At 54.1% G+C, this 14,830-nt stretch overlaps 1 protein-coding gene across 1 annotated transcript; it reads left to right on the top strand.

The window, feature by feature from the left end:
- Positions 1 to 3,367: 3,367 nt before the first annotated feature.
- SOX9 (SRY-box transcription factor 9) lies at positions 3,368 to 6,495 on the top strand (the record flags this gene model as incomplete). The annotated part of the gene is made up of 3 exons (XM_082326818.1): positions 3,368 to 3,798; positions 4,871 to 5,124; positions 5,717 to 6,495. 3 exons carry the CDS (start codon positions 3,368 to 3,370, stop codon positions 6,493 to 6,495), a joined length of 1,464 nt encoding a protein of 487 aa, XP_082182944.1.
- Between the last annotated feature and the right edge of the window lie 8,335 nt (positions 6,496 to 14,830).

The raw sequence follows: 14,830 nt of genomic DNA, 5'->3' as shown, positions 1-14,830 counted from the left end.
GGAGCAGCCTGAATCAGGCTCCAAGAGGGAGCTGGATTAAACCCCCCCAGCTCCCACAAAACATCAGTAAAAGCATTTCAGCACAGCAAATCTGATGCGCATCAATGTTGTATTTGTAAGGTTTGAGAGAAAAACCTCCCAAAATACCCCACACGGGTGCTATTCCCTTTGCTACCAAAACTCCTGTCTCCTCCACTCTCTGCTCAGAGGCTTGGAAAGCTTGTTCCCTAAAAACCGGTGATTTGATTTAGCACAAGGCAGAAAGAAAACATCAAACGAGGGCTATAATCCACACACTTCTTGCTAAAAATCTTTCCTGATATCTGAGCTTGCCGCTTAGGATAAAACAATGTTAATTCTTTAAAAAGAAAAGAAAACTTCCATCCTGACGTAAAAGCAGCTTGTCACTTTAAAGGAAACTTCTAACCTTGCAAAACGACTGTGATTAATCAACTTGTCCTTATTGTCTAAATAGCCCACAGAATAAGTATTAAAAATAATAATTCAGAAATTATAAAATTACACACGATAACATAACTGGAAAGCTCTTTTCCATTTCTCTTTTGTTTATTGTTCAAACTTGTCAAACCACTTTCTTTTGTTAAAACAGATTCTTTTGTAATGAAAAGGCAGAGTCCCTTTCAGCAGATGGACTTTCAGAATGAAAAATGTTCTAATTATTACACTTTTCATTAAAGCAATTATCCTCCCAAATTGTTTTTGTGTTTATCTCTGCCAATCAGCAGTAAAGCCATGGAACAATCTGTTGTCACCATATTTTTCTCCTCCAGGTAAATTTGTTCAGATTTTTGCTACAGCAGCTCCAGCTGAGATAAGAACAATCTACTGCCTGAGTTTTCTTTGATGTTCCTATAACAAATACATATATTAAAAGAGATTTGTTGAGTTAAATTCCACTCATGCACTAGCCTGGAGCTGAAATTGCCAAGGGAAAACACTTCAAAATTATCTCCTTTAACATTTACTATAAGTTTACCCTTTTCACTCCAAATAACAACACAAAATTCCATATATCTTCTCTTGGACTACTGCATATTTAGCAGAGTAAAGATACACAGCGCTGTGAAAACCGTCTTCGGTGTTGCAGGGCATAAGAAACCCCAAACGCTCATGAAGAAAAATCACCCTCTGCTCTCAGTCCCCCTCTTCTTTCAGACAAAGGCTCTGGAAACAGGACAGACACTTACCTTTAAACTCACCCAAAGAAAACTACTTTCCAAAAGTTTGCAAGCAAAAAAAAAAAAAAAACCCACTCAGGGAAGATAGCAAAAGACAAGCAGGGTCTACCAGGGAGATTGCTTTCAAACGCGTTTATTCAGAGCTCCTTCCCCCGCTGCCTTTTTCATTTTTTTTTTTACTTTTTTTTCATGGGCCATTTCCAATACCTTTAAAACGCACTTATTAACGTAACGGTGACACTCGTGATAAGGGATCCGCACCAGGGTACGGCTACCGAGCCAGCCGCTGCCCCGAGGATTGTCCAACAGGACAAAGGCTGCAAATTAAAGCAGCAAATTAAAGCAACTTCGATAAAGCACCAACTTTAACGCTCGAGTTGAAATGAAAAATTATGTACTGCGTATTTTGTAAAGGGAGAACTGGTAGAAGGTCTCTCCCCCCCGAAACATGCTCGTGGAGCCGAGCGTGCATGGGAGGGATGCGGGGAAGGCGGACAGCTTGCCTCGCACGCTGGAGCTGCCTTCGCACACATCTGCGCCGGAATCCAGTTCTCACCAAGTGCCCCCTCTCCTTTAGGCTTTATAAGATGAGATCTGCTTTATTCTCTATCTAGATAACGACTTCTCTCCTGCCAGCATCAGTGATACTTAATTCTTAATGTGCACAGAAAAGCAGTTTGCTAATAAAAACGCACATGCTGTATGATTTGCTATGAAGAGAAGTATTTGCATGTATCTAGAGATAACCCTGGAAAGCTCCCGGTGCTTATCTGTTTACTTGTCGTTGTTTTGTTTCAGTAAGAGTTGGTCAACTCGGCAAAAGTTTGGGGGGGGGGGGTGAAGGGAAGGGGAAGCCACCTCCTTCCCCCTTGCAGAGCTCCAGCACAGGCTTCACCGAGCCGCAGAGCAGAGCCCGGGCCGTCACCCCGCAGCCGGGCAGCGCCCGCGGGCCGCCGGGGGAGGACGCGAGGGGCCACCGGGCTGCGAATAACGGGGGGGGGGGGGGGGGGGGGCGCCGTACAGCGGGACGGGACGGGGCGCGGCGCTCCGGTTTTGGGGTGGTTTAGGTGTCACGCACCCCCCCGCCTCTGCCCCCACGCAGGGGCGGCGCCGCGGAGGGGCGGGGGCGCAGCGGGCGCGGACACCACCCCCCCCCCCCCCCCGCCCCGCGCGCCGTTCCTGGGCCTTTGGCGCCCCCTCTGGACGGCGCCGCGCACCGCCCGCGGGTCCGGCCGCGCCGCGCTGCGCTCCGCGGGGCCCCGCCGCGCCGCTCCACCGCCCCTGCGCGCCCGCGGAGCGGGGAGGGGGCCGCCCGCCCCGCCGCGAACCCGCAGCGCGTCCCCCCCCCCGCGCCCGCAGCGCTCATTCCGCAGCTCCCGGGAAGGCAGAAAACGCCGCGGCGAGGGGGGGGGGGCAGCGGTGCCAAGAGGCGCCGGGGTCCGCCGCCGCCGCTCCGCACCCGCGCAACGGGACTCGCCGCTCCGCTCCGCGCCCCGCCCGCGGCCGCCCCGGCCGCCCTCCCGCAGCCGCCCCCTGCGCGGCGCTGAGCGGCGCTCCGCGCCCGCCGGCCCCTCCCCGCGGCGGCGGCGCAGCCAATGGCGAGCGCGCCAGCCCCCGGGGGCCGCCCGCCCATTGGCGGAGCGCGCCCGAGCCGAAATCGCCGCGCAGAGTATTTATTCCCGCGCCGCGGCGCGGGCCGCAGAGCCGCGCTGGAGACCGGCGGGGCGCGCCCGGCCCCACGCTGCCCACCCCGGCCCCACGCCGCCCACCGACGGCCCCACGCTTCTGCCCACCGACGGCCGCCCCGGCCCCGCGCTGCCCAGCCGGGCACCGGCCTCCCGCCACCGCCGCTCCGGGTTTTTTTTTGGTTTTTTGTTCCCCCCCACCCCCCCGTCCTTTCTCTCCTGCAACTTGCAAAAGTTTCTCCCCCCGCCCTTTTTTTTTTTTTTTTTTTTTTTTTTGACTTAGAGGGGTAGGGCAAAACAACAATAAAAACTTTTGCAAACTTTTTTCAGCTTTCTCCTTCCTCTCCCCAGCCGGGCTTCACGCTGGTGGAGACTTCGTCTCTCCTAGTTTTACTTTTTTTTAACCCTTCCCTGCCCCTTAGCCACCTGATTTTTTTTTTTATAATTTTTTCATCCCCTGTCCCCCCCCTGCCACTTTCTCGCATGAATCTCCTAGACCCCTTCATGAAAATGACAGAAGAACAGGACAAATGTATCTCCGACGCCCCCAGCCCCACCATGTCGGATGACTCCGCCGGGTCTCCCTGCCCCTCTGGATCCGGCTCGGACACGGAGAACACCAGACCCCAAGAAAACACCTTCCCCAAGGGTGACCCAGACCTGAAGAAGGAGAGCGACGAGGACAAATTCCCGGTCTGCATCCGAGAGGCGGTGAGCCAAGTGCTCAAGGGCTACGACTGGACCCTGGTGCCCATGCCGGTCCGGGTGAACGGATCCAGCAAAAACAAGCCCCACGTGAAGAGACCCATGAACGCGTTCATGGTGTGGGCACAGGCGGCCCGGAGGAAGCTGGCTGACCAGTACCCGCATCTGCACAACGCGGAGCTCAGCAAAACCCTGGGCAAGCTCTGGAGGTGAGTGGGGAGGCCGGGCCGGGTCAGCGGGGGATGCTGGGGGGAGGCTGCAGCCTGCGAAGTCTGCTCTAGCCTGTCCCAGCAGTCAGAGGAGGTGGAAGAGGAGGGAGAGGATGGTTTCAAGCCTGGAAAACTCGCTGAAAACTTTTGCATGCGCTGGCAAACTTCTTGGGCGTAGGAGAGGCCAGAATAGTAGGGGAAAAGTAGGGAAAGTAGTTCCCTGTGGCCGCCTTCGGGTTTTGCAAGTGGTTTCTTGCCCTTGAGCAATGCCCCGGGTGGAAGCCGGCCCCGCCGGGCGGGAGGGGGCCGGGGGGGCTGGCAGGGCCCCCACGCAGCGGGCCCCCGCCGCCGGGCGAGCACGGCCTCCCTTGGCGTGCGTTTGTTTCTGCTCTTGTCCGGAGGAAACGATGGGTTTCTGGATTGCATCAGCTTGGCCCGGGAGGAGAAGAGATGCGGGGCGAGGGGAGGGGGCGGCAGAGGCCGGGCGCAGGGCGAGCGCCGGCCGCGCTGCTGTGCCAAGCCCCGGGCGGGTGGGTGGCTGCGATGAGTGGCACATGGCTGGGTGCCCTCCGACTTCCAAAATAAGGCAGGGAGCGGAGAAAAACAGAAGGAAAGTGAGTCACCTGGCCGCCTCTTACTCCGTGACTGCAGAAGGCGGCGGGGGGGGGGGGTGGAAATCCTAAATTTGCGGCTGCTCTTGCGGCAGGAGGAGAAAGCAGTGAGCAAACCTGGCCCTGGCAGGCAGCGACGGGGCCGTCACCCAAGGCGCCCCGGGGACGGGACGTGCGCCCTTGCAGGGACGGATGGGGTGGGGGGACAGGCTGGGGGGGCGAGGGCCGGACCCTGCCGCCACTCTTGCACCTCTTGTTCAGCCACCGAAGCAATCTGGGGGGGGCAAGAGGGGGGTGACAGCAAGCGTGTGCCCCAGAGAGGGGGTTCATATTGGGGGGGGGCTTTGCATTGCCATTTGAGGTGATCCAGGGGAGAGTTTTGGGCTGGTGTTAATGCCACGGGGGGGAGCCGCTAATGCCCCCCGTGAGCTGCAGCCCCTCACCCCCCATGTCTCCCCCAGGCTGCTGAACGAGAGCGAGAAGCGTCCCTTTGTGGAGGAGGCCGAGCGGCTGCGGGTGCAGCACAAGAAGGACCATCCCGACTACAAGTACCAGCCGCGGCGGAGAAAGTCAGTGAAGAACGGGCAGTCGGAGCAGGAGGAGGGCTCCGAGCAAACCCACATCTCCCCCAACGCCATCTTCAAGGCGCTGCAGGCAGACTCCCCGCAGTCGTCCTCCAGCATCAGCGAGGTGCACTCCCCCGGGGAGCACTCGGGTAGGTACTCGCAGCCCCACAGGGTGTTATGGGGGAGCGGGGGGTTAAGTCACAGCTACCTAAGAAAAGTTGCATCCCAACCCAGGCTGAAATTGGCATTAGGTAAGGGAGAGAGACCCAGAAACACCGTGAGGAGGAGATGGCTGCACCCGGAGAGGGGCAGAGCTGCCCACGAGCCTTGCCTGTAGCACAGGCACACAAACGCTCGCCTGTGCATGCCAGCCCCTGCGGCTGCTTCCACCCTCTCTGCCCATGAGAAACATGAATCCACACTTTTTAAAAAAATTAACCAAAAGATGGCCCTGCTCTCGCAGCTCATGTCTGAAGGCTCGGTAATTTTACCCAGCGCAAAAGATCGGCACTGATAGGGCTCGCGTCTCTCTGCACCTGGAGATGGTTGTGTTGCCCTACACAACTGCTTTCAGAAGCAATGTGCTGTTATCCGGCTGCCCCACGGACCGCGGGTTAACTATTAACGGTGTTATCGCGTCTGGCAGCACCTCCCGCCTCAGGGAGCCACGGGTGCAGGGGTGCCCGGCCGTCGCAGGAGCGACACCCCCTTCACGCCTGTGCCCTTTCCTTCCTTCCACAGGGCAATCGCAGGGCCCCCCCACGCCCCCCACCACCCCCAAGACGGACGCGCAGCCGGGCAAGCAGGACCTGAAGCGGGAGGGCCGCCCTCTGCAAGAAGGCGGCCGGCAGCCACCCCACATCGACTTCCGAGACGTGGACATCGGCGAGCTCAGCAGCGACGTCATCTCCAACATTGAGACCTTCGACGTCAACGAGTTCGATCAGTACCTCCCCCCCAACGGCCACCCGGGGGTCCCGGCCACCCACGGGCAGCCCGGCCAGGTCACCTACACCGGCAGCTACGGTATCAGCAGCACATCGGGCTCGCAAGCCGGGACCGGCCACGTCTGGATGTCCAAGCAGCAGCCGCAGCCGCCGCCGCAGCCCCAGCCGCAGGCGCAGCACGGGCTGCCGGCGCTGAGCGGCGAGCAGGGCCAGGCGCAGCAGCGGACGCACATCAAGACGGAGCAGCTCAGCCCCAGCCACTACAGCGAGCAGCAGCAGCACTCCCCGCAGCAGATCAACTACAGCTCCTTCAACCTTCAGCACTACAGCTCCTCCTACCCCACCATCACCCGCTCCCAGTACGACTACACCGACCACCAGAACTCCAGCTCCTACTACAGCCACGCCGCCGGCCAGAGCAGCAGCCTCTACTCCACCTTCACCTACATGAACCCCACGCAGCGCCCCATGTACACCCCCATTGCAGACACTTCTGGGGTCCCCTCCATCCCCCAGACCCACAGCCCGCAGCACTGGGAACAGCCCGTCTACACACAGCTCACCAGACCCTAAAGCCATGTAAAAAAAAAAAAAAAAGTTTAAAAAAAAAATCAAAAAAGCACGAAAGAAGCAACAAGAAGAACAGAGAACTTCCTCAGACTTTTTCCTTCTTTGAAATTAAAATAATAATTAAAAAAAGACGCTAAAGTTAAAGCTGGCAGGGAGGAGAGAGCGCCTCGAGCCTTCTGCACTACAGCATCCTCCGGGAAGTGGCCAGACCGCTCCGAGAACCGGCAAAACTCGGTACAGACTTTCCAAGGACTGGACTTTAACTCTGCTTCCAGGGCGCGGCGTGGAGCTGAGATTTCTAACCAACTAGCTCGGCTGTCTGTTCTCTGGACTTTTGTAATGATTTTTTTTTTTTTAGCAGTAATTTTAAAAAAAAAAAAAAAGAAAAAAAAAGGGGGGAAAAAAAAGAGAAAACTCAAGAGTCCTCTGTGAGGAATATTCTCTATTTTAAATATTTTTTAGTATGTACTGTGTATGATTCGTTACCAATTTGAGGGGATTTATACATATTTTTTAGAGATTTTTTAAATGCTCTTATTTTTCCAACAGCTAAAAAAATGACACTTAGTGGAGCAGTCCTAGGTTTTCTTGCAGTCAGAGGTATTTTTGTATAGATAAGTGTCTTTTTCTCTAAAAATAAAAACAAAAAAGCAAAACGGCGTGCTTTTAACTTGGAACAAAGCTCTGTTAAGTGGCCAGCGTCAGGCTTAGCGATGGTCAGCTCTGCAGCGCGGGAGATGCGAGCTGAGATTGCGCAGGGACAAGCATGGGAGAGGCTTTATTTTTCTAACTAATAGCAAAACCAGCCAGGAGGAGATTTTAACTTTATTTTTCAATAATCTTGAGCCTTAAGAAAGAAAAACAAACAGATTTTTAAAAAAAAAAAAAAAAAAAAGACAGCAAAAAGTGCTGTTGCGAAGCCTTAAAAGCAGCCCTGTGATAATCACTTGTCCCCAGCTCTGCCCGTCCCTGGGGCTGGGGGGGCTGAGCTCGACCCCCGCCAGCCACCCCCGATCAACCCCTGGCTGCCCCGGGCCTGATGCAAAACCCATCCAGGGGCTCCTCTCTGCTTGCGGGACATCACAGATACTTTAAATTATTTATTTTGTGAGAAGAGCAGTTTTTAATCATGATTTGATTTTTTTTTTTTTTATCTCCCTTCTATTTTAAGTCCTTTCAAAAGCGATTGCATTTGTTGGAGCATTATTTGGAAGGTAACCGTGCCTGTTAAATTATGGTCTAAACTGTAACCAGTCCTTTATTTATCTCTTTAATTCTTTTTTATTATTATTATTATTATTCTTTTTGGAATCTGTGTCCTGGGTTTGTACAAACTTGTGCTCTTCCATTTTTTCTTTTATCTTAAGGATAAACTGGAAAAAAAAAAAAAATGTACAAACTAAAGATTGCAAATGTAGCGTATCACTGAATCATTTGCCTTGTTTTCTGCCTCAGCTCTCTGGGACACACAAGCTCGTGCGAGGACGAGACCCAACGCCCCGGCCGTGCCGCAGGGGCGGCACCGTTTTAGCCTTCCACCCCCAAAACTGGCTTGAGGTGGGGACACTGACTTTGGTGAAGCTGTGGCTGAACAGTTAAGGATTGCTTTTTAAAAAAGACAGCAAACTTTTTTTATTTAAAAAAATGATATATTTGTTAACTTTTTTTTTTTTTTTAGGGATTCAGTAGAAGAAAAAAATCTTAAAGCACTCTTATATGGCATCTTTCTATTTCTGTATAAAAGCGGATCTTTTTAAAGTATTTCTGTAACTTAAAAGACCTGTCATTTAAATCATATTTTGTCTTTAGGTAAGTTTTGTTTTGTTTGCAAGATCCTTCTCTTTGTGAAACTTACCTTTTTTTTTTTGTATATTATTGTTTGCAATAAATATACATTGTATTAAAACTTAAACACCCCACCAGGTCTGATTTATTAACGGCCTTCAAGCAAAGCCAGGGCCACACTGAGGTCCCAGGGTGGTTTTGGCTGCACTGATGGGGCTTGGGGCGTCCCCCCCTCTTTTATCAGCGCAGGTCCTGAGCCCAGCCATCGAAGAGAAACCGGAGCGAGGGAAGCCTTGGCAGGACGCTAGGGAAGCAACAGGATTCAGAGATGGACAAAACCAGACTCGTCCAGGGTGACAATTCAGGGCGTGAATTCCAAAGGTGACAAATGAGCTCCTGCCGTCCCCAAGCCATGCTGGCTCCGGCGGCTGTACAGCCGGCGGGTTGTCTGCTCCAAGCTGCCCCGGTTGGGAGGAAGCTGAGCGAGAGCCGAGGGGCAAGGAGCTGCCAAAGGGGTTTGGGCTTTCAGGTCATTCTCCCCAAACTGCTGAAATTCTCCCAAAAGAGCTGAAATCCCACCAACAACCAAGTAGGATGTGTATCATCCCCAGAGAGAAACGTCACTGCTCACCCCTGAGCCCTGCTCTCCGACAGCCCTGGAGACGCAGTGCGAGCACCCCCGCAAGGAAAGACCCCCCTGGCTCGGCCAGGCGTTGCTTTTCCTACCAAACGCATCCCAGATAAATCACCGCTCCAAACTCACGGGGTTTCTAACCCTGCTGCTCCTCGGGAGCAGCTCACGGTGCTCCGGGCAATCCAGCCCATGGCTTTGCCACCTCGCCCCACCTCAACCTGCAGCATCACTTGCCATACCCCTGCCCTGGGGCACAGCTGCGCTGAGCTTTGCAAGTTCTCTGCCCCGCTGGTTTCAGACGCTGAGAAGCATACACCCACTGCTGGCATCGTTGCAGAGGTCGCTTGTGACAGCACGAGTTTGTGTGGGACCCCCCCCACGTTCCCTCCAAGGGCACAGTTATTCACTTACTTACAAAAACCTCTGCAAAAACGTGATGACTTGACCCAGACTCCGCGTGGAAGCCGCAGTTAGCACGCGGCAGCCTCACACTGTGAGCCAAGCACGTTGCGGGACACCTCGGGGTGCCCGCGCAGGGCATGGCACAGACACTGATCTGATAAAGCGTTACTTTGCCCACTGTTTATTCTCTCCAGACTCCCTGCCAAAAAGCCCACTCCCAACCCCAGCAGCGAGACCTGCTCCCCGGAGCCGCCGGGCTCACCGCGGGCGCCTCGGGGCAGGGACACCGCTCGCTGCAGCCCCAGCGCAGAGCACAAAGAGCTCATGACTGCAATGCAAAGCCTCCGCGCCGTTGTAAAATATTTACTTTCACTACAAGTAACACTTAAGCCAATTAACTGAAAGGGATTCATTTACTTTGTGTATTAGTTAGGGTCAGTGTCACTATTTACCTGTGCAATCAGTCACTGCAGCCAGCGAGAACGCTTTGGTCCCAGCCATTTTGCTGCAGCACGTGGAGGGTTTCCCCTGCCCTGATCGGACTTTGCCCGCTGTAAGTTTTGGCTTTGCTGCTCCTTTGGAAAGAAGAACAAATGCAGCTACTGATGTTATGGCGAGGAAGCGCCTGGGAGCCCTGGCGAGAGCTTGGCAGGCCCATCAGCACAGCACCGCCGAGAGCAGCCGGCTGCAGACAAACAATTCGATAAACCAGTTAATGTCTTTCTGATGCTCGTGTGGGTGGGTTGGGCTGTTACCCAGCAACAAGCTGAAAACCGTCCCAAAAAATGGGACAGGCTTTGCCTGCCTGCCTGCCTCCCCAGGGGGCTGGGAGGGACCCTTCGCATCCCCCCCAGTTTGCACTGGGCGCAGTGAGAAGCGGAGGGTGGGAGCGGGGCAGAGCCGGGATGATCCCACGCAGGCAGTGCTGCAACGAGCCGCGGCTCAGCCCCCGCTGCTCTCGGGGGCTGCGGTGGCATTTCTGTCCCAGCACAGCCGTGCTCAGCTCCCCTCTCTCTCCCCCTCCACCTTCCAGCCGGAAGCATCCGAGGGCTATCTTCCTCGCAAGAAACCAAAAGAGCAAAGCTCATGACCCAACCCTGGACCTATAATTTCTGCACTGTTTACTTATGGTGTGGGCTTTAATGCTCTTGGCCTCCGTTTGGGAAAGCCAAGCTGGACACGGGTCCCCGGGCAGCTCCGAGCTTCCTGCCCACCCACCGCCGGGGCTCTGCCCCGCTCCGGGGGGCTGCGCTCCGCAGGGAGGGCCAAGGGAGAGAAAAATGCTGGAAAAGCTGCAAAGCTTCAGGGCACTTTGTGCTAGAAAGCAGAACGGGAGGGGTGGGGAAAAAAAAAATTAATTCAAGGGAACTCTTACAATGCTGCAGGGCAGGTTTGAGCCGCAGCAGATAAGAGCAGGCGCAGGGATAGATGTGCACCGGGGCCGCTGCAATGCTGCGCGGCGGGTCGGGCAGCGCCGGCAGCACTGCGGGCAGGGCAGGGCGGGGGGCACCGGCGGAGCCCCCCAGCTCCTGCAGAAAGCCACAGGGTTGGGACGGCGGTGGGCAGAGCGAGGCTGAGCCTGGCTGCTTTCCCTTTCGCAGTGCCGTATTTTGGCTTCGTGATGAGTTTGCTTTTTTCATCGGTTCAGAAAAAAACAAGCAATTTTTTTTTCTTTTTTTTTTTTAAAGAATAGGGAGAAGGTTTCAAAGCAGCCCTGGGGAGCCAGCAGCGCACCCCCTCTTCTACTCGGGTCCCTGCAATGCCCCGTTGTGCCGGGCTCTACGCCCGGCCAGCTACAGCCACACACAGCTCTGCGTGCCGGCCGCCTGCAGCGGTGTCAGCTGCTCAGAAATGTAGCTTCAATTTGCATTTCCTCAGCCAGCTGTTCATGTTGACATCGTATTAAAGCCGGGGCTTTCTCCAAGAGAGAAGGCAAGATCGCAGCCAGCTGTGTGCCGGGATCCTGGGATCGGCTGCGGCTCCTGCCCAGCTGTAGCGTATGGGACACGTAACAGCGATATATCACAGCGGAGCCGGGCTTGCTGCGAGTCAAGCAAGATTTGCAAGGGTTTCTCTTTTCCTTTCTCAGGGCCCAGTTCCAGGAGTCAGGTGGTTAAATGAGATGGAGATTTATATCTCAAAGTGAAAAGAGCAAGCTGGGCTCCCCCCACCTCTCGGCATTAGGCTCCCTCCCGGACCATGCTCAGCAGCTGGGACTCCCCAGCCCCCGGCAGGGAGTTGCTGCCACCCCAGGAGAGGTGTCTTAAGAAGGGGGGACAAATGCAAGCCCTCCTTTCTCTGCTGACACCAGCAAAATTTGACTAAGATGCTTGGATTCAATGCTGTAAAGATAAATCCATCTGGAAAAGGTGGGGAGAGAGCAGAGCTTTAGAGACACAAGGCGCAAACAGGTCCAAGGAATCAGAGAGGATACTGAAAAAAAGCCTTAAACATCTCTCTAGCACAAGCCTCCTGCCTTTCAGGCTCTCGCGTGATCAGAACGGCAGTGGCCGGGGACGCAGGTGCGAACAGCAGCGCGGGTGGGATGCGAGCAGCTCGCCGCTTGGGAAGCGGGTGCCGAGGACGCACCGTGCAATGCCGCAGGCCACCGAGCCACTGCTGTCCCCTCCGCTGCCCCCAGCCAGGCTGCTCACCCTCACCCAGGGGCTGCACCCACCTGCAACGATTGCTCCCGCACCCACATGCCCTGGGTTTGCAGGACTGGCTCCGACGGCGCAAGGGCAGATGGCTGGATGCAGCCAGAGCAAGTGGTTACGCAGCACCCGTTGCACCCAGGACCACACTAACAACCCCCTCCTGCTCCCCCAGCAATCTGCCTCCTGGAGGGGAAGGCAAAGTCACTTCTGATGCAGAATTAACCCCTCTGGAGCAGGAATGGGTCATTGAGTGGCTGTTCACAGCTCAAGCAGCAAAGGCCAGTGTCGCCCGCCCGTCCTGCAGATCCCAAAATTCCCAGGAACAGGCCACAGACACCACAGCCGCTCACGTCAGCGTGGGCACAGACATGCCGTAAGTGCTACTGTAATATAAATAATTGATCCTAAGGTGCCTCGGGGGCCGTAAAGACCTCGATTGTTAGCTCCTTGGGTCAGAGCCCACCTCTTTACTACGTGTTTGTACAAGGACTACTCTAATGGGGCGCTGAGCCGCAACTGGGGTCCTGAAGTGCTATTGTAATACAAATACTAATCATGCAATAGCCGTTATACAAGCAGCCCCTGCTCAGGGGTGCGCTCCGAAGGCTCATAAACCGGGCAAGACTCTATTGAAGTCAACAGGAGCTTGGCCCACGCGCGGGGAGCTGGATCAGAGCTGCTCAGCCAACCCTGCGGCTGTGAAATTCCAGTTTAATTCTGCATGTGCGTGTGTGTGCGCTTCTGTGTGTGTGTACAAGTGTGCACGTAGAGGCTGAGACCATCAATGGCGAGTAGGTTGAGCTTTGAGACGCGTTGTTTGTAGAGCTGGGGTGGGGAGGGGAGCTATTTCTCCATTAAAACAGAGTCATGTTCATAAGAGGCTCAATAAAAATCATTTGAAATAAGAAATAACAGCAACTATACGAAGGGAAGGGAAACAAGCCTCCAAATTCACGTTTCTAATTAATTACCTGCCTGGGAGCTGCTCTCAGTTTTCAGTGACTAAAACATTTTACAGGGAGAAAGTCTGAGAGCTCGGTCTGTGCAGCTTACGAGCGCTGTAACCACAGCTCTCCGGGAGCGGAGACGCAATAATACAGCTCTTCAGACCGACAGAGAGAGGTGTAACCGGGTCCAAGGGCTGCCCAAGCCAGACAGATGCAGCTATTCAGCCTGGAAATAAGTAAAATTTTAACAAGGTCGTAGCTCCGACTTGTGGAAACCCACAGGCTGAATAACGTGTGGCCATCCTGAGACAGCCACGTGCAGAAAACACCCACCCGGAGTCAGAGCTGCAGAGGTACTGGCATGAGCAACCAGCACAGTGGCAACCTGGCCCCATCCCCTGCCCTACAGCAGGTCAGCTCCAACCCCTGGCTCTGGCACCACCTCCATCATCCTCCTTAACAAATTCCATATGGATCTCCACCCCACAGGGTCCAGATCCATGGTCTAATTTCCCAGCATTTGAGGGGACAGTTTTAGTCCCCAGCCTGGAGTTTCCTTCAATACAAAGTGAAGTTTCTCGCTACTGGAAAGGATTTAATCCTCGGTGCTCAAGGTGACGACTCGGATGTGGTCGTCCAGCTCAGCACAGGTAGGACAGCGTTTCTGCCCAGCAGCCCTCCCAGGTCCCCTGCATGCCCTGAGATGTGTCAGAGGGAAAGGGGAGGGGAAAAAAAAAAAAAAAAAGAAAAAAAAAAAAACCCACCAACACAAAAAATCAAAAAACTTTACATTTGATTTTCCTTCCCCCAACGTGGGGATTAATTACACACGTTGTCTGGGCACAAACCAACTATCACCAAGCAAAGTCTCACTCCATAAATTTTAAACTGCTAATAATAAGGCTGGACAGGAGTTTTAAAGCTTCAGTAGACAGTTTACAATTAACCTACTCCTGTCAGCTGGAAAATCACCTTACAATGTGATTCCAGTTCACGTCTGACTCACTTTGAGTTAGAAACTGCTTTTGAAACCCAGTAAACGCATCGTGCAGAGCCAGGAGGAAGGCCCGAGGGGCAGAGTTTCAGCCCAGACCTGACTTAACCTTCTCCCAGCGTTGGGGCAGATTTTCGCCAGGCGTCCCACAGGGCTGCCAGCACAGCCCTTGGGAGCTGGAAACCAGCCTCCCCAAGTTTTGAAACTCTTTGGACTCATCCCAGTCAAGGTTTTATTGTCTGCTCCAAAGGGACAAAAACCTGGCTCAAGACACCTTTGATTTAGCACTTGCAGTGCAGGTGAGGGACAGGAAGATGTGCATTTTGAAGCCCCAAGCTACCAGAGATGCATAAGGGAAGATAACCCAATGCCATTGTGCCACGGAGCATAGGACATGCCCACCACAACAGCCCTGGTGCCTCCTGACTCTCCATGGGCTTCTTCCAAGCTGTCCAAACCGGGAAGTGAAATCCATGAGTTACAGCCACCATCCCAGTGGTCACCTCCCAACTGAGCCAAGCTAACCAGGTACACATGGACATCCCTACAGCGCGACGCTGGGTTACATCCCTATAACTCAGTTGTGTCTGATACCCTCTTCTTCCTCTTTTACCAGCTCACTTACAACTTTTTAAAGATAAAAAGCATACTACAAAGAAAGTACGGAGTTTCTTTGGTGAATGACACGTGTATTTAGTGAAGCTTTGGCATCCAAAACAGCCTACTTGGAGCCTACAACCTCACAGACCGAAACTTTGGTCCCTTGTCTTTGGCCACAGCCACAAGGTGAAGCTTCAGGAAGGTCCCATCTGAAATATCTTTAAAAAATCCTGATAGTGAATTGCATTAGTGAGGAGTAAGTTGGGGGGGGGGGAGAGACACCCAGTCATTTTCTGTGATTAAAAGGCAAATTTTATTC

This window comes from Platalea leucorodia (genome assembly GCF_965183815.1).
Source record: "Platalea leucorodia genome assembly, chromosome: 14".
Lineage (NCBI taxonomy): Eukaryota > Metazoa > Chordata > Aves > Pelecaniformes > Threskiornithidae > Platalea > Platalea leucorodia.
The sequence above is the reverse complement of the archived record's forward strand: the minus strand, read 5'-3'. Positions and strand labels throughout refer to the sequence as shown.